This window comes from Mesoplodon densirostris, chromosome 3, assembly GCF_025265405.1.
Source record: "Mesoplodon densirostris isolate mMesDen1 chromosome 3, mMesDen1 primary haplotype, whole genome shotgun sequence".
In the NCBI taxonomy this organism is placed as follows: domain Eukaryota; kingdom Metazoa; phylum Chordata; class Mammalia; order Artiodactyla; family Ziphiidae; genus Mesoplodon; species Mesoplodon densirostris.
This window is the reverse complement of record NC_082663.1, coordinates 47,061,346-47,085,769: the sequence shown is the minus strand read 5'-3', so window position 1 is coordinate 47,085,769 and position 24,424 is coordinate 47,061,346. Positions and strand designations below refer to the sequence as shown.

The 24,424-nt window shown below is 37.7% G+C and overlaps 1 protein-coding gene across 1 annotated transcript in view; it reads right to left on the bottom strand.

Annotated features, from left to right (window-relative positions):
• Positions 1–1,074: 1,074 nt before the first annotated feature.
• RAB3C (RAB3C, member RAS oncogene family) overlaps positions 1,075–24,424 on the bottom strand; it is a 279,596-nt gene continuing 256,246 nt past the window's right edge. The window contains exon 4 of the mRNA XM_060091709.1: positions 1,075–1,262. Coding sequence (XP_059947692.1) covers positions 1,075–1,262 — 188 coding nt within the window. The remainder of the gene's footprint in view (positions 1,263–24,424) is intronic.

Genomic DNA, 24,424 nt, shown 5'->3' with positions numbered 1-24,424 from the left:
TGCCTTAAAGGTATAAATACTTGGATTGAAAAAGTTTAGAGATGATAATTGTCTTTTCCTCAATCTGAGAGCCATGGAGATACTGTTTAAATGACTTCTAGCCAGGTAAAAGAACCTAGGGAGGTGCGAGCAGAAGGTAATGTTTGGGGAAGCAAGCCTACATCCTATGGGAAGAGGGGCTCTAACAAGCTCCAACTTAACCTCTGTTCCAAGAGTTGGCGATTGTTCCAGAAAGTCGTGGTGGTATATGTCATGGGGGGAGCTCAGGCCTTGGAATCCCACTGCTACTCATATCCTTCTTGGTTAAGATGCTTGTTACATAACACATTCAGCAGATACCTCTGTCTGGCAGTGCCCTCAAATATTCAGAATGTTGGGTGGTGCAGTCTTGGGTTAGGTATTCCTTATTTAAACATCTAAACTAAGACTACTGTTAAAATCTACTTCCAGTCAGGTAAATATTAATCTCTTGGTAAATTTGCAAGGGCCTTAAACAATATTTCAATTTCTTTATAGTCAATGGTCTTCTCAGTTATAATAACACTGAAAAATAGATACCTTTCCTGAACAGTAAACCAACCAGACCCATGACAGTCTCCCTAATCATGAGTAATATTTCCACTTGATTTTCGATTGAGAGTAAAGCAAATAAGGCCTCCTGAGATCTCGCCCTGCTCACACCACACACACAACCAATTTCTTGGTTATCATCCCTACAAGTGAATAGCATAATTTGAACCCGTAGCCCAAAACTCAGTTGTACTGAAATTATAATCGGAGGTCCCAGCAGTAGCTTAATCTAAGAAACCTGAAACAAAAAGAGCCTAGAAGACAAATAACAAATCACATGCAAACATCAGATGTTTATAGATGGATAGTCCTTACAAAGTTAAGATCACATATTTGCCACTTATTAACACCGGAAATCTCCCCGGAATTGAATGCATGTTCGAGCCACAGACATCAAAGATTTCCCTCAAATAATTATTAGGCAGTATAAATGAAGGCTAATTGACCATTTATAAATGCTATTTTTTAGCAACCAGCCCCTCTGGAGCTTCCTGTACCGGGACACTAACAGCCACAGTTGGGCTGCGGTGGAGGAGGGGTTTCCCTGAGCCTCGTGTTCTGCTTTGCGGCAGTGATGGCTGGATCTGTCTCCAAACTCTCGGACATTTTGTCGCAGATGATATCCACGAGACGCTCAAATGTCTGCTTCACATTAACGTTATCCTTGGCACTTGTTTCAAAAAACTCAAAACCTGGAAGAAACACAAAGAAACACAGCTTGGTCACTTCATACTTCTGCGGAAATTAAATGGGACATGGTGATGGTGGGACGGCAGTGGCTGGTAGGGTTGGTTTGGGTGGGAGATGAGAGGCAGGATGAGGTGCCATTTGAACAAATGCTACCATCTTGCTATCCATTAACAAGAATTATAAAGTCGAATTAGTGATGTTCACATCTTATTTTTCTCTGGACAAAAAAAAAAAAAAAAAAAAAAAGCCTTGGCAAGAGGTAGTTAGTAAGGACGACATGAAGAATCCTTGACACAGTCTGTCTCTGCCATCTCTTCCTACAACCCCTGGATCAGCATGCAGCCTCTTCTAATCTTTTCTAGGTCTGGGGTTATTTGGCTTTTTTTTTTTTTCTTCCCTCATTTCAGATTCTACCAAAATTATTAATTTTCATTTTTTCTTTAACTTGAGGCTTAGAAAGCTTCATGTTCATATTCTGCTGTGAAAGGGACTCCCAAACTCCAACATAATGCAGCTCTAACTTTTTCCATGTCTGTCCTACTGCTGCCTAGTAAAGCGTTTGAGGGTAGGCCTTTGGTAAATTTCCAGTATTTAACTGGACATAAGGTGGCACTAAAGGATCATTGGATTTACCCTAAGCATGCTTCAGCCTCCTTTAGGAAATTTGAGTGGTGTTAGCCTAACAGCCCTCCAGGGCTTTGTATACCATTGCAGCTAGCTACTGGTGCTGATTTTTCCATATCTTCTGTTACCTGTCAGCAGCAATGTTTTATCAACATCTGGGAAAGGACACGATACATTTCAAATAAGCTGCCAGAAGTGCAAGAAGTTACAAAGAAAATGCAGTGACAGTTTCATGCGTCGACTGATGTGTCACTGTACCTGGGTAGAAGCAGCCTTAGTAGGCTGCTCTGTACACAGCCTTGTCACTCTATTGTTTGCATTCACATTCCAAGGGCTGAGCTTGCCAGTCAGTTGCCATGACAACCTCCCCACTAGGCCAGCCAGAGATTGCTCTGGTCCATCCAGGGGATGTTGATTTAGGATGTATTGGGTTGAACACAGAAATGCTGTCCTAATCCATTCTGAATTTTACACCCTATAAATCCTTCTGGTTACATCTGGCCCTATCTCTGAGGAGCCACATGGATTCAGAATGATTAAATCATGTTATTTCATCCCAGCTCCTGGGGCCAAAAGAGAAAAAAATGGATTAATATTTTCAATCCATGTCAAAATCGCTCTCATGAGCTAGAAATACTTATTTTCTTAAGCAGTACTGAAGATAAACAACAAAAAGAAATTTTCATGAATTAAAATTTCTAATTTAGTTAAGATAGATGACGATATCTGAGCTCGAATTTCTTTAGTTACTGTGTATTCTATTGTTAAAATCCAAGTGAGTAACCACAGGATTTGAGCTGAAGAAGCGAGCACGAGTTAAGCCAGGTGAATATTTCAAGCCCTCTTTGCCTTGTATTTCTCTTTCATTTGTCTCTCTGGATAGTGTTTATATAGCTCTCTTAAATTCCTAATTTCTTTACAAAAAATGTTATCTGGCATTAACAGAATTCTCTTTTCTAATATTTGCAATCTATAGGGCTAGATCATTCACCTTTCAACAAGTTGATCCAGATTTTGGAAAGCGCAATTGCTTAGATCCATATTTGACTAGATGTCAGAACTATTTGCATCCTTGTGGGGATTTTCTCAGTGTTAACAGGAGGGTGCTTTAAGTCACAAGATACCAAAACCCCACTGAAATCAGGATCCCTAAATGAGACTTTGTGACAAATTATGGGATTTTTTTTCTCCAAAGGTTTCATTTTTCTCTCATCGCTTCTGTTAACACATCTTTTATTTATTAGCATGATTTGGGGGAAGGCACTGAACTTGAAGGGTATCAAAAGATTTGGCCATTGTAAAACAAACCACAGTAATCCATGCAAACCTTTATCAAATGTGATTCTTTTAATCTGGGCTTAGAGACACATAATGTTGCTGGTGTACAACTTAAGATAAGTAAAATGAACCTTGAGCCCAGGAGCCAGAATGCTCTGTGTCTTGACCTTAACCTGGAACCCCAGGAAGAGAACACCATATTATAACAGCCCTCCATTTATCCAGCATGGCTGGAGAAGGAGGTGCCATAATGTAGTAAGAGGGATGGATTGTCAGATGGGAGATTTAGCCATAGGAGCAATACTTACTGGCTTTGTGACCATGGGAAAGACATGTTTTTATTCTTATGTTCCTTATTTATGACATTTGTCTTACATTAGGCTCAAATGAGAAAATATATGTAAAAGTGCCAAGCAAACCAGAAAATGCTATTATATAATTATATAATAATTATATAATTAAATAATACTATTATAACAACAATAATAGTAAGAAACTAACATTTGGGAGGTGACTGTAGAACAGGTACTATTTAAAACACTGTATCTGTAAGGTAGGTGCCAGTATTTTCTCCAAATTATTGATAAGGAAATAGAGGCACAAAATGGCTGAGTACTTTGCTCATTCACTTGATCAGCCAGTAATAGCACAGCTGCCATTTGAACTAAACCGGAACACTCTCCTCCGCCTTCAGATACTCTGCAGAGCCTACTGTTTGGTTCCAGTTGAATTAGAAGTTCTATGTTAAGTAATACAACAAACTTTCATCAATTTACATAGTTAGAGAGTGATTAACTAGATTTAACACTCCGGGTGAAACATATGAAATATCTTTTCTTAATGATTCCAAAGGTACTCTGGTATTTTGTGCTGCTTAAGGTTCATCAAGGTGGCCATCAGGACAGCTATATGTCTATAGAGAAATATGTGAAAGGTTCTGGAAATTAGGCCTCCTCTCATTGACCACACGTGCTGTTTGTCATAAAATGAGATATTCAGGATCAAACTCAACATCATTATTTTAGCACATAGTTGTTTGGATTCAGGGCAAAGCAAGTTTACTGTGCAAAAAATGATTCTCCATCCAGGGGAATCAGTATTTTCATCCAAGCAACTCTATGTGCTACCACGCTCCACACCTATGGGTGTCCATGGTATTTAAAGCTCATGGACTAAATTGTAACCACAAATTCAAACACTTCAGCCTTTATTCTTCTATTGGGTCATCGTTGGGTTTTATGGTCATTACCTCCCAATGTATCATACTAACGTCAACTATAGTATCATGACCTTGTTCTTAGAAATATTTAACCTCCTATTCATACACATGAACATCAGTGGAAAGCCAGCACTTCAGTCAGTGATCCCTAGGAAACAGTCTTTTTCATAAAACTTTGAAGATCATTTCCAATTTACTAGGTAGGACAGTATGATTCAGCAGATCAAATAAATAGCCCAAGGTCACAGAGCAAGCTGATTGTGAAAGGTGACAGAGATCTCCTAATAAATAGGTTACTGACTTAGCCTATAGCCTTGGACACCTGTCCCTCAGACTATATCATCCTGTATTAATAACTGCAGCATACACATGTTTTCATCAACAAATCAGTGAACACTTTCAGTTAATCACAGAAACACTAATCATCCATTCTAATTTCTCTCTGGCACACACAGCACTGTTCCAAGCTGGATAAGCCTTGCACCATGGTTCAGAACATCTTTTTTTAAAAAAAAATTTATTGGACTATAAGTTGATTTACAATGTTGTGTTAGTTTCAGGTGTACAGCAAAGTGATTCAGTTACGTACATTCATTCTTTTTCAGATTCTTTTCCCATATAAATTATTAAGAATATTAAGTAGAGTTCTTGCTGGTTATTTTATATATAGTGTGTATATGTTAATCCCAAACTCCTGATTTATCTGCTGCCACCATGTTTCCCCTTTGGTAACCATAAGTTTGTTTTTGAAATCTGTGAGTCTGTTTCTGTTTTATAAATAATTTCATTTGTATTTTTTAGATTCCACATATAAGTAATATCAACAGATATTTGTTCTTCTCTAAGTGTCTTACTTAGTATAATCTCTAGATCCATCCATGTTGCTGAAAATGGCATTATTTCATTCTTTTTTATGGTTGAGTAATATTCCACTGTATATATGTATCACATCTTTTTTATCCATTCCTCTGTCAATGGACAGTTAGTTGCTTCCATGTCTTAGCTATTGTAAATAGTGCTGCAATGAACATTGGGGTTCATGTATCTTTTCAAATTATGGTTTTCTCTGGAAAAAACATAGGGGTGGGATTGCTGGCTCATATGGCAGCTCTATTTTTAGTTTTTTAAGGAACCTCCATACTGTTCTCCATAACAGTTGTACCAATTTGCACTTCCCACCAACAGTCTAGGAGGGTTTCCTTTCCTCCACATCCTCTCCAGCATTTATTGTTTGTAGATATTGTGATGTTGGCCATTCTGACCGTTGTGAGGTGACACCTCATTGTAGGTTTGATTTGCATTTCTCTAATAATTAGTGATGTTGAGCATCTTTTCATGTGCTTTTTGGCCAACTGTATGTCTTCTTTGGAGAAATGTCTATTTAGATCATCTGTCCATTTTTTTGACTGGGTTTTTGTTTTTTTGATATAGAGCTGCATGAGCTGTTTGTATATTTTGGAGATTAATCCTTTGTTGGTTGCTCCATTTGCAAATATCTTCTCCCATTTGGTGTGTTGTCTTTTCACTTTGTTTATGGTTTTCTTTGCTGTGCAAAAGCTTTTAAGTTTAATTAGGTCCCATTTGTTTATTTTTGTTTTTATTTTCATTACTCTAGGAGGTGGATCCAAAAAGATGCTGCTGTGATTTATGTCAAAGAGTGTTCTGCCTATGTCTTCCTCTAAGAGTTTTATAGTGTCCAGCCTTACATTTAGTACATTTTGAGTGTACTTTTGTGTATGGTGTTAGATAGTGTTCTAATTTCATTCATTTACGTGTAGCTGTCAAGTTTTCCCAGCATCACTTATTGAAAAGACTGGCTTTTCTCCATTGTATATTCTTGCCTCCTTTGTCATAGATTAATTGACCATAGATGCAAGGGTCTATTTCTGAGCTTTCTGTCCTGGTCCATTGACACAGCAATTTGTCTTTGCACCAGTACCATACTGCTTTTTTTTTTTTTCTAATTTATTTTTTTGGCTGCGTTGGGTCTTTGTTGCTGTGCGTGGGCTTTTCTCTAGTTGTGGAGAGTGGGGACTACTCTTTGTTGCTGTGTGCGGGCTTCTCATTGCCATGGCTTCTCTTGTTGTGGAGCATGGGCTCTAGGTGTGCAGGCTTCAGTAATTGTGGAACGTGGGCTCAGTAGTTGTGGCACATGGGCTTAGTTGCTCCGTGGCATGTGGGATATTCCCGGACCAGGGGTTGAACCTGTGTCCCCTGCATTGGCAGGAGGATTCTTAACCACTGTGCCACCCAGGGAAGTCCCTACCTTACTCTTGATTACTGTAGCATTATAGTATAGTCTAAAGTCAGGGAACCTGATTTCTCCAGCTCAGTTTTTCATTCTCCAGAATGCTTTAGCTATTTGGGGCTTTTTGTGTTTCCATACAAATTTTAAGATTTTTTGTTCTAGATCTGCAAAAAAAAAGCCATTGGTAATTTGATAGGGATTGCATTGAATTGGTAGATTGCACTGGGTAGTATAGTCATTTTGACAATATTGATTCTTCCAATCCAAGAACATTGTGTGGCTTTCCATCTGTTTGTCTTCAATTTCTTTCATCAGCATGTTATAGTTTTTAGGGGACAGGTATTTTGCCTCCTTAGGTAGGATAATCCTAGGTATTTTATTCTTTTCGATGTGATGATAAATGGGATTGTTTCCTTAATTTCTCTTTCTGATCTTCCATTGTTAGTGTATATAAATGCAAGAAATTACAGTGTACTAATTTTGTATCCTGCTGCTTTACCGAATTCATTGATGAGCTCTAGTAGTTTGCTGGTAGCATCTTTAGGATTTTCTATGTATAGTATCATGTCTTCTGTAAACAGTTTTACTACTTTTCCAACTTGGATTCCTTTTTATTTCTTTTTCTTCTCTGATTGATATGGCTAGAACTTCCAAAACTATGTTGAATAAAAGTGGTGAGGGGCATTCTTGTCTTGTTCCTGATCTTAGAGGAAAAGCTTTCAGTTTTTCACCATTGAGAATGATGTTTGCTGTGGGTTTGTCATATGTGGCCTTTATTATGTTGAGATAGGTTCCCTCTATGCCCACTTTCTGGAGAGTTTTTATCGTAAGTGGGTGTTCAATTTTGTCGAAAGATTTTTCTGCATCTAATGAGATTATCATATGGTTCTTCTCCTTCAGTTTGTTAATATGGTGTATCATATTGATTGATTTGCATATATTGAAGAATCCTTGCATCCCTGGGATAAATCACAATTGATCACAATGTATGATCCTTTTAATGTGCTGTTGGATTTGGTTTGCTAGTATTTTTATTGTGGATTTTTGCATCTATATTCATCAGTGACATTGCCCTGTAATTTTCTTTTTTTGTGGTATCTTTGTCTGGTTTTGGTATCAGGGTGATGGTAACCTTAAAGAATGAGCTTGGGAGTGTTCCTTCCTCTGCAATTTTTTGGAAGAGTTTGAGAAGGATAGGTGTTAGTTCTTCTCTAAATGTTTGACAGAATTTGCCTGAGAAGCCCTCTGGTACTGGGCTTTTGGAAGATTTTTAATCACAGTTTCAATTTCAGTGCTTGTGATGGGTCTGTTCATATTTTCTGTTTCTTCCTGGTTGAGTCTTGGAAGGTTGTACCTTTCTAAGAATTTGTCCATCTCTTCTAGGTTGTCCATTTTATTGGCATATAGTTGTTTGTAGTAGTTCTTATGATACTTTGTATATCTGTGGTGTCAGTTGTATCTTCTTTTTCATTTTTTTCTTTTTAACATCTTTACTGGAGTATAATTGCTTTACAATGGTGTGTTAGTCTCTGCTGTATAACAAAGAGAATCAGCTATATGTATACATATATCACCATATCCCCTCCCTCTTGCATCTCCCTTCCACCCTCCCTATCCCACGCCTCTATGTGGTCACACAGCCCTGAACTGATCTCCCTGTGCTATGCAGCTACTTGCCACTACTATCTGATATTTGGTAGTGTATATATGTCCATGCCACTCTCTCACTTTGTCCCAGCTTACCCTTTCCCCTCTCAGTGTCCTCAAGTCCATTTTCTATATCTGCTTATTCCTGTCCTGCCCCTAGGTTCTTCAGAACCATTTATTATTTATTTTAGATTCCATACATATGAGTTAGCATACGGTATTTGTTTTTCTCTTTCTGACTTACTTCACTCTGTACGACAGACTCTAGGTCCATCCACCTCACTACAAATAACTCAATTTCATTACTTTTTATGGCTGAGTAATATTCCATTGTATATATGTGCCACATCTTCTTTATCCATTCATCTGTTGACGGACACTTAGATTGCTTCCATGTCCTGGCTATTGTAAATAGAGCTGCAATGAACATTGTGGTACATGACTCTTTTTGGATTATGGTTTTCTCAGGGTAGATGCTCAGTAGTGGGATTGCTGGGTCATATGGTAGTTCTATTTGTAGTTTTTTAAGGAACCTTGATACTGTTCTCCATAGTGGCTGTATCAATTTATATTCCCACCAACAGTGCAAGAGGGTTCCCTTTTTCCCACACCCTCTCTAGCATTTATTGTTTGTAGATTTTTTGATGATGGCCATTCTGACTGGTGTGAGGAAATGGTTTCTGTTTTTCACCATTGAGAACAATGTTGGCTGTGGGTTTGTCATATATGGCCTTTATTATGTTGAGGTAGGTTCCCCCTATGCCTACTTTCTGTAAGGTTTTTATCATAAATTGTGTAGAATTTTGTCAAAAGATTTTTCTGTGTATATTGAGATGATCGTATGGTTTTTCTCCTTCAGTTTGTTAATATGGTATATCACATTGATTGATTTGTGTATACTGAAGAATCCTTGCATATCTGGGATAAACCCCACTTGATCATGGTGTATGATCCTTTTAATGTGCTGTTGGATTTTGTTGGCTAGTATTTTGTTGAGGATGTTTGCATCTATGTTCATCAGTGATATTAGCCTGTCATTTCCTTTTTTTGTGATACCTTTTTTTCTGCTTTTGGTATCAAGGTGATGGTGGCCTCATAGAAATAGTTTGGGATAATTCCTCCCTCTGCTATATTTTGGAAGAGTTTGAGAAGGATAGGTGTTAGTTCTTCTCTAAATGTTTGATAGAATTCACCTGTGAAACCATCTGGTCCTGGGCTTTTGTTTATTGGAAGATTTTAATCACAGTTTCAATTTCAGTGCTTGTGATTGGTCTGTTTATATTTTCTATTTCTTCCTGGTTCAGTCTTGGAAGGTTGTGTTTTTCTCAGAATTTGTCCATTTCTTCCAGGTTGTCCATTTTATTGGCATATAGTTGCTTGTAGTAATCTCTCATGAACCTTTGTATTTCTGCAGTGTCACTTGTTACTTCTCCTTTTTTATTTCCAATTCTATTGATTTGAGTGTTCTCCCTTTTTTTCTTGATGAATCTGGCTAATGGTTTATCAATTTTGTTTATCTTCTCAGAGAACCAGCTTTTAGTTTTATTGAACTTTGCTATTGTTTTCTTCATTTATTTTTTTTCTGATCTGATCTTTATGATTGCTTTCCTTCTGCTAACTTTGGGTTATTTTTTGTTCTTTAATTGATTTAGGTGTAAGATTAAGTTGTTTATTTGAGATTTTTCTTGTTTCTTGATGTATGGTTGTATTGCTATAAACATCCTCCTTAGAACTGGTTTTGCTGCGTCCCATAGGTTTTGGGTCATTTTGTTTTCATTGTCATTTGATGGTAGGTAATTTTTGATTTCTTCTTTGATTTATTCAGTGATCTCTTGGTTATTTAGTAGTGTATTGCTTAGCCTCCATGTGTATGTATTTTTTTACAGATTTTTTCCTGTAATTGATATGTAGTCTCATAATGTTGTGCTTGGAAAAGATACTTGATACAATTTCAATTTTCTTAAATTTATCAAGGCTTGGTTTGTGACCCATGATATGATTTATCCTGGAGAATGTTCCATGAGCACTTGAGAAGAAAGTGTATTCTGTTGCTTTTGGATGGAATGTCCTATAAATATTAAGTCCATCTTGTTTAATGTGTCATTTAAAACTCGAGTTTCCTTATTTATTTCCATTTTGGATGATCTGTCCATTGGTAAAAGTGGAGTGTTAAAGTCCCCTACTATTACTGTGTTACTGTTGATTTCCCCTTTTATGGCTTTTTAGCATTTCCCTAATGTATTGAGGTGCTCCTATGTTGGGTGCATAAATATTTACAATTGTTATATCTTCTTCTTGGATTGATCCCTTGATCATTATATAGTGTCCTTCTTTGTCTCTTGTAATAGTCATTATTTTAAAGTCTATTTTGTCTGATATGAGAACTGCTACTCCAGCATTCTTTTGATTTCCATTTGCATGGAATATCTTTTTCCATCACCTCACTTTCAGTCTGTATGTGTCTCTAGGTCTGAAGTGGGTCTCTTTTAGACAGCATATATATGGGTCTTGTTTTTGTATCCATTCAGCCAGTCTATGTCTTTCAGTTGGAGCATTTAATCCACTTACATTTAAGGTAATTTTGGATATGTATGTTTCTATTACCATTTTCTTAATTGTTTTGGGTTTGTTATTGTAGTTCTTTTCCTTCTCTTGTGTTTCCTGCCTAGAGAAGTTCCTTTAGCATTTGTTGTAAAGCTGGTTTGGTGGTGCTGAATTCTTAGCTTTTGCTTGTCTGTAAAGTTTTTAATTTCTCTGTCAAATCTGAATGAGATCCTTGCTGGGTAGAGTAATCTTGGTTGTAGGTTTTCCCTTTCATCAGTTTCAATATGTCCTGCCACTCCTTTCTGGCTTGCAGAGTTTCTTTTGAAAGATCAGGTGTTATCCTTATGGAGATTCCCTTGTATGTTATTTGTTGCTCTTCCCTTCCTGCTTTTAGTATTTTTTCTTTGTATTAATTTTTGATAGTTTGATTAATATGTGTCTTGGCATGTTTCTCCTTGGATTTATCCTGTATGGGAATCTCTGTGCTTCCTGGGCTTGACTATTTCCTTTCCCATATTAGGGAAGTTTTCAACTATAATCTCTTCAAGAATTTTCTCAGTCCCTTTCTTTTTCTTTTCTTCTTCTGGATGCTTATAATTCAAATGTTGGTGCATTTAATGTTTTCTGAGAGGTCTCTGAGACTGTCCTCAATTCTTTTCATTCTTTTTTCTTTATTCTCCTCTGCAGCAGTTATTTCCACTATTTTGTCTTCCAGGTCACTTATCCGTTCTGTGACAGTTATTCTGCTATTGATTCCTTCTAGATAATTTTTAATTTCATTTATTGTGGTGTTCATCATTGTTTGCTCTTTAGTTCTTCTAAGTCCTTGTTAAACCTTTCTTACATTTTCTCCATTTTATTTCCGAGTGTTTGGATCACTGTTGCTATCATTACTCTGAATTCTTTTTCAGGTGGACTGCCTATTTCCTCTTCATTTGTTTGGTCTCGTTGGTTTTTACCTTGCTCCTTCATCTGCTGTGTGTTTCTCTGTCTTCTCATTTGCTTAACTTACTGGTTTGGGGTCTCTTTTCGCAGGCTGCAGGTTCGTAGTTCCCATTGTTTTTGGTGCCTGCCCCCAGTGGCTAAAGTTGATTCAGTGGGTTGTGTAGGCTTCCTGGTGGAGGGGACTGGTGCCTGTGTTCTGTTGGATGAGGCTGGATCTTGTCTTTCTGGCAGTTAGGGCTACATCTGGAAGTGTTTTGGGGTGTCTGTGAACTTAGTATGATTTTAGGCAGCCTCTCTGCTAATGGGTGGGGTTGTGTTCTGTCTTGTTAGTTTTTTGGCATGGGATGTCCAGCACTGGAACTTGCTGGTCGTTGAGTGGAGGTGGGTCTTAGCATTAAGAGAGAGGTGCTGGGGGGTCTCTGGTGGACCAGTGTCCTGAACTTGGCTCTCCCACCTCAGAGGCTCAGGCCTGAAACCCAGCCAGAGCACCAAGACCCTGAAAGCCACACGGCCAGGTACATGGGGAGTTTCTTGCCTTTTGGAAAGTCTGAGGTCTCTGTCAGTGTTCAGTAGGTGTTCTGTAGGAGCTGTTCTGCACATAGATGTATTTTTGATGTATTTGTGTAGAGGGAGTTGATCTCTGTCTTACTCCTCCGCCATCTTAAAGGTCCTCCCTCATTTCTATTTTTATTGATTTGAGCCCTCTCTCTTTTTTCCTTGATGAGTCTGGCAAAAGGTTTATTGATTTTGTTTGTGTTTCCAAAGAGCCAGCCTTCATTGATCTTTTCTACTGTTTTCTTCATTTCTATTTCATTTATTTCTGCTCTGATCTTTATGATTTCTTTCCTTCTAGTAACTTTGGGTTTTGTTTGTTCTTCTTTCTCTAGTTGCTTTAGATGTAAGATTAGGTTGTTTGAGATTTTTCTTGTTTCCTGAGGTGAGGTTGTATTGCTATATACTTCCCTTTTGGATCTGCTTTTTTGCTGCCTCTGATAGGTATTGGATCATCATGTTTTCATTGTCATCTGTCTCTAGGTATTTTTTTGATTTTCTCTTTGATTTCTTGAGTGATCCATTGGTTATTTAGTAGCATATTGTTTAGCCTCCATGTGTTTGTTTTTTTACAGTTTCTTTTTACTGTAACTGATTTCTAATCTCAGAGGGTTGTGGTTGGAAAAGATGCTTGATATGATTTCAATTTTCTTAAATTCATCAAGCCTTGATTTGTGGCCCAAGATATGATCTATCCTGAAGAATGTTTCACGTGCACCTGAAAAGGATGTGGATTCTACTGCTTTTGGATGGAATGTTCTACAAATATTAAGTCCATCTGGTCTAATGTGTCATTTAAGGCCTGGGTTTCCTTACTGATTTTCTGTGTGGATGGTTTGTCCATTGATGAAAGTGAGGTGTTAAAATCCCCCACTACTATTGTGTTACTGTCGATTTCTTCCCTTATGGCTGTTAGCATTTGCCTTATATATTGAGGTGCTCCTATGTTGGGTGCATACATATTTACAATTGTTATATCTTCTTCCTGGATTGATCCCTTGATCATTATGTAGTGTCCTTTGTGTCTTACAACAGTCTTAATTTTAGTCTATTTTGTCTGATATGAATACTGCTACTCCAGTTTTCTTTTGATTTCCATTTGCATGTAATATCTTTTTCCATACCCTCACTTTCAGTCTGTATGTGCCCCTCAGTCTGAAGTGAGTCTCTTGTAGACAGCCTGTATACAAGTCTTGTTTTTATATCCCTTCAGCCAGTCTATGCTTTGACTGGAGCATTTAATCCATTTACATTTAAGGTAATTACTGATATGTATGTTCTTATTGCCATTTTGTCAATTGTTTTGGATTTGTTTTTGTAGGTCTTTTTTCTTCCAGTACCCTTTTGTTCTCTTGTGATTTGATGACTATCTTTAGTATTACATTTGGATTCCTTTTTCTTTTGTGTGTGTATCTATTGTATATTTTTGGTTTGCAGTTCCCATGAGGTTTTGATATAGCAGTCTATATATAAACAAGAGTGTTTTAAGTTACTGGTCTCTTCATTTCCAATGCATTTCCAATATCCTGCATTTGTACTCTCCTCTCCTGACGAATGCTGGGTTTGATATCCTATTTTTGTGTGGATGATTTCCTACCTTTACTGTATGTTTGCCTTTACTGGTGACCTTTCCCATTCGTAATTTTCTTGTTTCTAATTATGGCTTTTATTTTCCCCACCTAGAGAAGGTCCCTTAGCATTTGTTGTTAGGCTGGTGTGGTGGTGCTGAATTCTCTTAGCTTTTGCTTGTCTGTAAAGCTTTTGAGTTCTCTGTCGAGTCTGAGTGAACACCTTGCTGGGTAGAGTTTTTCCCTTTCATCACTTTAAATATATCATGCCACTCCCTTCTGGCTTACAGTTTCCACTGATAACCTTATGGGGTTCCCTTGTGTATTGCTTTTACTATTTTCTTTGTTTTTAATTTTTGTCATTTTGATTAGAATGTGTCTTGGTGTTCCTCCTTGGGTTTATCTTGTATGGGAATCTCTATAATTCCTGGATTTCTGTGAGTGTTTCTTTTCACATGTTAGGGAAGTTTTCAGCGATAATCTGTTCAAATATTTTCTCAGGCCCTTTCTCTCTCTCTTCTCCTTCTGGGATCCCTATAATGTGAATGGTGGTGCATTTAATGTTGTCCCAGGGTGAGGCAGCAGAGAGAGGTGGTACAAACCAGATTTCACTCTTCTGCCCAAGGGATGTAGTACTTAAAAGCTTTTAAACTTCACCCCCAGACATACTGAACTGGAATTGTGAGGAGGAGAAGGGCCTTGAATATGCCCTTTAACTAGCTCCTTAGGTGGTTTCTTATGCACACAAAAGGTTAAGATTCACTAGCCTCTCTATACCCATGTTCATTACAGCATCATTCACAATAGCCAAAAGGTGGAAGCTAACCCAAGTATCCATCAACTGATGAATGGATAAACAAAATGTGGTATATACATACACTGGACTACTATTCAGCCTTAAAAGAAATTCTGACACATGCTACAACATGTATGAATCTTGAAATCATGCAATGTGAAATAAACCAGTCACAAAAAAGTCAAATTCAGAGAGACTGAAGGTGGTGGGCCAGAGTCTGAGGGAGGGAAAAACAGTTGTCATTTAACAGGTATAGAGTTTCACTTTTGCAAGATGTTCTGGGGATTGGTTGCAAAACAAAGTTAATACATGCTGAACTGTTCACTTAACATAAAATTTACCATGTTAGCCATTTTTATGTGTATTTTACCAAAATTAAAAAAAATCTTAGTGATAAAATGCCTTTGTTAAGATACAAGAAGAATCTCAAACTTAATACCTCTAGAAAAAGAAGAAAGAACAAACAAAGCCCAAAGTTAGCAGAAGGAAGGAACTGACAAAGATCAGAGTTGAAATGAATGAAGTAGCAACAAACAAAAAAGTAATAGCTGGTTCTCAGAAAATATAAGCAAAATTGACAAACCCATAGCTAGACTCTACAAGAAAAAAGAGAACTCAAACCAGAAATGAAAGAAGAGACTTTACCACAGCAATACAAAGGTTCATAAGAGACTACCATGAACAATTATATGCCAACAAATTGGACAACCTATGTTTCTAGGAATTTATCCAAGATGGAATCATGAAGAAATAATCTGAACAGAACAATTACTAGTAAGGAAACTGGATCAGTCATCAAAAACCACTCAACAAATAAAAGCCCAGGAGGCTTCACTGGTGAATTCTATCAAAGAAAAATTAATAGCAACACTTCATTTTATGATATCAGCATTACCCAGATACCAAAACAAGGACATAACAAGAAAAGAAAATTACACATCAATATCCCTAAAGAACAAATCTTCAACATAATATTAGCAAACCAAATTCAACAATACATTAAAAGGATTTTATACACCATGGTTAAGTGGGCTATATTCCAGGGATGCAAGGATGATTCAACATCTGCATATCAATCAACATGATATACCACATGAACCAAATGAAGGATAAAAATCTGATCATCTCCATAGGTGCAGAAAAAGCATTTAACAAAATTCAGCATCCATGTATGATAAAAAAAAACTCTCATGAAGTGGATATAGAGGGACTGTACTTCAACATAATAAAGGCCATATATGCCCAGCCCACATCATACTCAATGAGTAACATCATACTCAATGGTGAGAAGCTGAAAGCTTTTCCTCTAAGATCAAGGAACAAGGCAGAAATACCATCTCTTGCCACTTTGATTCACCACAGTAGTGGAAGTTTTAGAGAAATCAGGCAAGAAAAGGAAATAAAAGTCATCCAAATTGGAAAGGAAGGAGTAAAACTGTCAATACCTGCAGATGACATATTACATATAGAAAACCCTAAAGACTCCATCACAAAACTGTAGAACTAATAAACAAATTTGGTAAAGTTGTAGGATACAAAATCAATTACAAAAATCTGTTTTGTTTCTATTCACTAATAACAATCAGAGAAATTTTTTTAAATCCCATTTTCAATTACACTAAAAAAGAATAAAATAAATGTAACCTTAGTGGTGAAAGATATGTATACTGAACTGCAGGACATTAATGAAAAAAATTGAAGATACAAATAAATGAAAAGATAGTTCATGCTCATAGATTGGAAGAGTATTGTTAAAATGTCCATACTACCCAAAGGAATCTACAGATTCAATGAAATCCCTACCAAAATTCCAATGGCACTTTTCACAGAAAGAGAACAAACAATCCTAAATTTTATATGAAACCACACAATACACCCCAAATAGTCAAAGCAATCTTGAGCAAGAGCAAAGCTAGAGGCAACATGCTCCCTGACTTCAAACTATATTATGAAGCTATAGTAATCAAAATAGTATTTTGTGGCATAAAAACAGACACACAGATCCGTGGAAAAGAGAGCCCAGGAAGAAAACCATGTAGATGTGGTCAATTAATTTATAACAAAGGAACAAAAAGTATATAGTGGAGAAAGGACAGTCTCTTTAATAAGTGGTGCTGAGAAAACTGGACAACCACATGGAGAAGAATAAGACTGGATCACTAACTTAGACCATACACAAAAATTAACTCAAAATGGATAAATGATTGAATGTAAGACCTAAAACTATAAAACTCCTAGAAGAAAACATGAGCAGTAAACTCCTTGATAATGGTCTTGGCAATGATATTTTAGATCTGACTCTAAAAGCAAGGGCAACAAAAACAAAAAGAAACAAGTGACACTACATCAAATTAAAAAGCTTCTAAGGAAACCATCAACAGAATGAAAAGGTAACCTACACATATCAATAGCAAAAAACAAAACAAAACAATCTAATTAATGAGCAGAGGATCTAAACAGACATTTTTCTGATGAAGACAAACAGGTGGCCAAGATGTACATGAAAAGATGCTCAACATCACTAATCAGGGAAATGCAAGTCAAAACCACAATGAGACATCACCTTACACCTGTCAGAATGGCTATTATCAAAAACAAAATAACGAGTGTTGGCAAGAATGTGGAGAAAATGGAACCGTTGTGTACTGTTGGTGGGAATGTAAATTGGTGCAGCCACTGTGGAAAACAGAATGGAGTTCCTCAAAAAATTAAAAATAGAAGTACTGTATGATCCGGCAATTCCACTTTGGGTTATTTATCTGAAGAAACCAAACAATAACTGGAAAAAACATATGCACCCTCATGTTTATAGCAGCATTATTTACAATACCTAAGACATGGAAACAACCTAAGAGTACAAAGATTGTGTGTGAATGAATTTAAAAAATGTGATATGTGTGTATATATGTGTACATATATACGCATGTATATATGTATATATACACACACAAAATAGAACATTAGCCATATAAAGATGAAATCTTGCCATTTGCAACAACATGGATAGACTTTGAGGGCATCATGCTAAGTGAAATAAGTCAAACAGAGAAAGACAAATGCTGTATGATCTAATTTATATGTAAAATAAAAAGATTAAGCTCAGAGATACAGAGAACAGATTGGTGGTTGCCAGAGGTGGGGTTGGCAGGGTAGGCAAAATGGGGGTCAAAGAGTACAAACTTCCAGTTATAAAAGATTTCCTATCCTTATACACTGCTGATGGGAGTGTAAAATGATGCAGCCTCTTTGGAAAACATTCTGATAGTTTCTCAAATAGTTAAACATACTTATTGTATGACCCAGCAATTCCACTTCTAGGTACATTACCACGAGAAATGAAAACAAACATCCACACAAATCTTACACAGAAATGTTTATAATAGCAATAGTTATAATTAATAAACAAAGAGAAACAGCTTGAGTGTCCATCAACTGATGAATGGATAAATAAAATGTGGAATATGCATATAATGGAATACCTTTCAGCCATAAACTACTGATACAGGCTACAATGTAGATAAACCTTGAAAACATTATGTTAAGTGAAAGAAGTCAGACAAAAAAGGACTATATAGTATATGATTCCATTTATATGACATGTCCAAAACAGGCAAATCTATAGAGTCAGGAGAAATAGGAAGTAGACACTAATGAGCATAGCGTTTCTTCCTGGGGTGATGAAAATTGATTGTGGTAAATGTTGCACAGCTCTGTGAATATACTAAGAACCACTGAATTGAACAATCTAAATGGGTGAATTGCATGGTATGTGAATTAGATCTCAGTAAGGTGTATGTATATATGTATTAAGAATCACTGTTTTAAATGAATGAGAATGTATGTTGTCCAGAAAAGATCTCTCCAGAAGGAATCTCCATGCCTTACTGGGGGAACCATTCCACCGACAAAGGATTCTGTCAATCAGAAAATATCGCCTCACACCCAACACAAACCTTTCAAACATGTATTTGTCCATTGTTTTTGCTCTAGCCTCAGTGGAGATGACAGAGAAGCTGCTTATCAGGGAGGACATTTGAATACATTCTGGTGAATATGAGGAACAAGAACCACACTCAGCTTGGCTGCTGGCACCACTCTCTCTACTTGGCTCCCTGAAGGTCAAGTGAGTGCCGGGTCCCACATCAGTCTGGCACTTTTTCAGAACAATACCCACACAGGGTAGCTTAAGGCTGAAAGCATGCTTCTCATCAAGGTAGCAAGTCCTGGGAAGGCTCCCCTTGGCACCTGAAGAGTACCGAAATGTCACAGCACCCCACAAGAGACTCTGTTCCCCTTGCAATTGTACTGCATTAATGGTTATAATCACAACTCAAATATTCAAATACTGAGCATTAACTACTACCTTCTCAGCCTTTTCATATTCCCATGCATCAATGGCTATGCCATGTTGTGAAACACCATTTGTTTCCATAAGACATTCTGGGGAATGGTTTCTCTTTCTCCACCCCAGGAAAATCCTAAACACCCTTTGGGGCACTATGACTGTTTTCAACTTCATTTTGAGAGAAAAAAATTACAACTGTTTTTCATTCCATAAAAATCATAGTGCAGTAAATCATTTTCATCTCTAATTGTTAAAAATCTATGATCTGTCCTTAGGTTTCTATTCTCAAACTCCTAAATGAGAAGACTTTCTAGTTGCAGTTTCAATGTCTTCCCTTTCCTGTGGAATTGAATGAAACAGAGCAGCAAGGAAAGGTCATTCTGTTGCCAGGTGGGTGACATTTGGGCCAGATCTTGGGATTGCTGAGCAGCATGACAAGCTATGGTATTAGCTTGTTCCCTGCTGGGCCCCAGCCTGGAGACAGACTTCAGAGGAACTGATAAGGATTTTGACCCACTTGCCTGAAGAAGGGCTGCAGAAAGCAGACAAAAGCTGGAGAATGGGAGCTCAGCCAAAGGTCTGTGTTGCTAAAACAAAAGGCCAAGTATTCTAGTCTTTGAGTCCTTGCCCTTAGCCAGGCCTGACTAGTAGGTAGCTTTCTCCTGCTTTGTTAGTATTCTGAAACTATTCAAGGATCATTCCTGCTCAATGTAGAGGTTTCCTCCTGGTCCTTCCTTCTGCAGATATTAGCTTAACACACTTCATATGTGGGAAAAGCTCAGATAAACAATACAGAGGAAAGGAAGCTTTCTGAGCTTGCTGGTGTAGCAGCTGTCCATGCTACAGTTCATCATTCTCAGTCAATCCACCCCCAGAATCCTGCACTCAGCGAAGCTTGTCCACTCCCCATCTGTTGTACAGACTCAACACAAGCTCCTTGCAGCTGTGCCCGTGTGAGTTACCTCTTTGAATCATTGTCCTTCACCCTTTTCCCCTTCCCAATCCAACCTACTCTTCAAGACAGAGGCTCCTGTATGTTATATCTGGTCCCCAGACTTAACATTTAATTTTGAGCTTACCTTTAAAAAATCTAGATTTCTGGAGTGGTATCAACAAGATGATGACACAGGTCATTCCTGACTTCATTCCTTCACAAGGGGAACAACTAACAACTATTCATGTAATAAGACACCACTGAGAAAATTCTAGAACATGTGGAAGATGCTGAAGCACCCGTCTGCACCCAGAGAGCCAAGACAGACTGCATTAGTAGGGTAAGGAGAGCAACGACATGCTGATTGTGTTGCTTCTGCCCCAGGCTGGTACAGCACCACACCAAGAGCTTATACGTCTTCCAGTGGGAAAGAGAGCCCAGGGTGGATGTTCAGCTTCCCCAGTATTGTGGGTTGCTTCTTAGGAGCCTCCATTCCACACACATCCCACAAGGGATGGCAAGGGAATGTGTAAGGCTCAGCCACTGGGAATCTGATTGTGATAATGTGCAGGGAGAGGCTCACAACAACCAGCACTTGGATCTTGACAGATTGAGTCCCTATCTGCAGCACCCAAGGAGCAGTCCCAACCAGTGGCTTTGCTCATCTGTGGAGCCAAGATGGTGGTGCAGTCTGACCAGGGAACACAGCAGGGTATGGTTCTGCTTGACACAGATCCTCAAAGAGCTTTCTTTCCCTGCAACTTGGCCTTCCCCCACTCAGGCACAAGAGCTGAGTCATAGCCTGGCTCATTCCTGAACGTAGCTCCCAGCACTGCCTAATCAAAAAGGCTGGTCAGAACACCTGGAAGCTGCATAGCCCAACAACACTTGAGCAGAGAGTGTGGCAGGCAGAGTTGGTTTTCTGCAGAGCAAAGACTGTCGGTTGTCCTGTATGGCTTGGGAACTTGGGATGTGGGTTGGCTTGAGATAAGACCAGACGTGGATCTGGTTCTCCTTTTTCATCGGGGGAGGGAAACTAATTCATAGCTCCACCCATTGCTGAATATAGCCTTCAGCCCACTTGACCAGGGTACCTAACCAGAGCATATGGGGAGCTGTGCAGCCTATCTAATAGCCCTGCTTACACTGGCACTTAAACAGAGAGCACAGCCTATGGCTTTCCCTGTCTTCAGAGAGCAAAACCAGTGGCCCCATTTGGCCAGGGAATTTAGTGTACAATCTTGACAGATTCAGGTTTCTAAACAAGCTGTACCACCTCTGGGGTATGTCCTGCTATGCTGCCATGGCAGAGAAGTTAATTCATAACACCATCTACTGCTGAGTATAGTACTCAGTTCCAACGATGTAAGAAGCATGGCCAGAGAACCCAGTTAAATACAGAGCCCACCCTGTAGCCTGGCTTGGGCAAGGAACCAAGCCAGCAGCACACACCCACCCCCCAACCTCAGAGCTTGGGCAGTGGCTTCACACCAAGGATGCTGCCAAGAGACACATCCAGAAACGCAAACTGAGCTGACTGGTGAACTGTCTCTGCCAAAGTGAACCTATAAAGTTTGGATGAGGAAACTGTTTATTCAAATGTGCTGATACCAGTGTAAAGAATTAAGAATCATGAAAAATCAGGTAAACGTGACACCACCAAAGGAAACTAGTAAGGCTCTAATAATTGACACTAAAGAAATGGAAATCTATGAACTGTCAGACAAATCAGAACAGTCCTCTTAAAGAAGTTTAGTGAATTACAGAAACACACAACTGAATGAAATTAGGAAAACAATGTATGAAAAAAACGTGAAGTTCAACAAAAATAGTAAACTTCAAAAAACATATCATAGAGCAGAAAAATACCATGAACTAGAGAATTCAATAAAGAGCTTCAAAAGCAGACTCAACCACACAAAAGGAAGAATCAACAATGTAGAATACAGAACATTTACAATTACCCAGTCAGAGGAGCAAAAGGGAAAATGAGAAAGAGTAAAGGAAGTCTGTGGAACTTATAGGATACAATAAAAAAAAACCAATATCCACATTATGGAAAGAGAAAGGAGCAGAAAATATATTTAAAGCAGTAATGACAGAAAACTTCCCGAACCTAGGGAGAGAAATGGACATCCAGATCCATGAATCCTAAAGGACCTTAAGTAGATATACCCGAATATGGCTACATCAGACACATTTTAATTAAATTGTCAAATGTCAAGGATAAAGAATTCTGAAAGCAGCAAGAGAAAAGAAAGAAGTGACAAGGGAACGCCCATAAGATTAGTGGTAGCTTTCTCAATAGAAACTTTTTTCAGTCCCGGAGACAATTAGATGATATATTCAAAATACTGAAAGAAAAACTTCTATCAGACAAAACAGACTTTAAACTAAAAATGGTACAAAGAGACAATGAGGGTCATTATATGATGATAAAGATGTCAATCTATAATGATATACAAAAATTGTATTTATGCACCCAACAGTGGAATATCTAAATATATAAGGCAAAAACTAACAGAGCTAAAATGAGAAATAAAGAGCAATACAATAATAGCTGGGAATTTTAATACCCCACTCTCAACAATGGATAGATCATCCAGATAGAATAAAAGAAGCAGGATTTGAAGAACACTACTGACCAAACAGACCTACACAGAGCATTCTATCCGACAACAGAATGCAGTTGAAAATCCATGTATAATCTTTGTTTCCACAAAAACGTAACTAATACCCTACTGTTGACTGGAAGCTTTACCAATAACATAAGTTGATTAACACATATTTTGTAACTTATATGTATTATATGCTATATTCTTACAATGAAGTTAGATGAAAGACTTAAAATTATGAGAAGATATATTTACTGTACTACACTCCTCAATACCATATATTTGTCATCCATTTACAAGATAAATTGTATGTCAGTATCAGCACATTAATATTGTCTTAGATGACACAAAACACTGTAGATGTTATACTTATTACTAACATTAGAAATCAAAATGAAAAGATAATGTGAAAAAGTTAATGCATTGATAATGAAGAAGCAGCAACATGATTGCTTCATGGTAGCCTAGCCTACAAACTAATTATAAAATATTTATGGCATACAATATTAGTCATATTCATAAGACAGTACTGGAAACATTTATTAAAAAAAACCCACTTACCAAGTTTCTCCAATTATGAGAGAGAGGGGCATGCTGTATGGTAATGTAATACCATAATATTAATCTTATATTAAATTCACTCACCCAACTGCTATGTAAGGATACATTAGTATTTAGATATATTATATGCATTCATGACATACCTGACTTTTAGAAATATTTTTCAATATTTCTAGGCTATGTGGTTTGTCTGTGAGATTTCTCACATTGTTGAAAATCTCCAAAAATTTTTTTCAACATATTTATTTTAAAAAAGCAACATATAAGTGGACCCATGCACTTTATCATTTTTTTGATTTAACATCCTTATTGGAGTATAATTGCCTTACAATGCTGTGTTAGTTTCTGCTGTATAACAAAGTGAATCAGCTATATGTTCACATATATCTCCATATCCCCTTGCTCTTGCATCTCCCTCCCACCCTCACTATCCCACCCCCTCTAGGTGGTCACAAAGAACCAAGCTCATCTCCCTGTGCATGTGGCTACTTCCCACTAGCTAACTATTTTACGTTTGGTAGTGTATATATGTCCATGCCACTCTCTCACTTCGTCCCAGCTTCCCCTTCCCTGTGTCCTCAAGTCCATTCTCTACATCTGCATCTTTATTACTGTCCTGGCCCTAGGTTCTTCAGACTTGCTTTTGTTTTTGTTTTTGTTTTTTTTTTTACATTCCATATATATATATGTTCACATACAGTATTTGTTTCTCTCTTCCTGACTTACTCCATTCCATATGACAGTCTCTAGGTCCATCCACCTCACTACAAATAACTCAATTTCATTTCTTTTTATGGTGAGTAATATTACATTATATATATGTGCCACATCTTCTTTATTCATTCATCTGTCGATGGACACTTAGGTTGCTTCCATGTCCTGGCTACTGTAAATAGAGCTGCAGTGAACATTGTGGTACATGACTCTTTGAATTATGGTTTTCTCAGGGTAGATGCCCAGTAGTGGGATTGCTGGGTCATATGGTAGTTCTATTTTTAGGTTTTTAAGGAACCTCCATACTGTTCTCCATAGTGGCTGTATCAATTTACATTCCCACCAACAGTGTAAGAGGGTTCCCTTTTCTCCACACCCTTTCCAGCATTTATTGTTTGTAGATTTTTTGATGATGGCCATTCTGACTGGTGTGAGGTGATACCACATTGCAGGTTGGATTTGCATTTCTCTAATGATTAGTGATGTTGAGAATCCTTTCATGTGTTTGTTGGCAATCTCTATATCTTCTTTGGAAAAATGTCTAGGTCTTCTGCCCATTTTTGGGTTGGGTTGT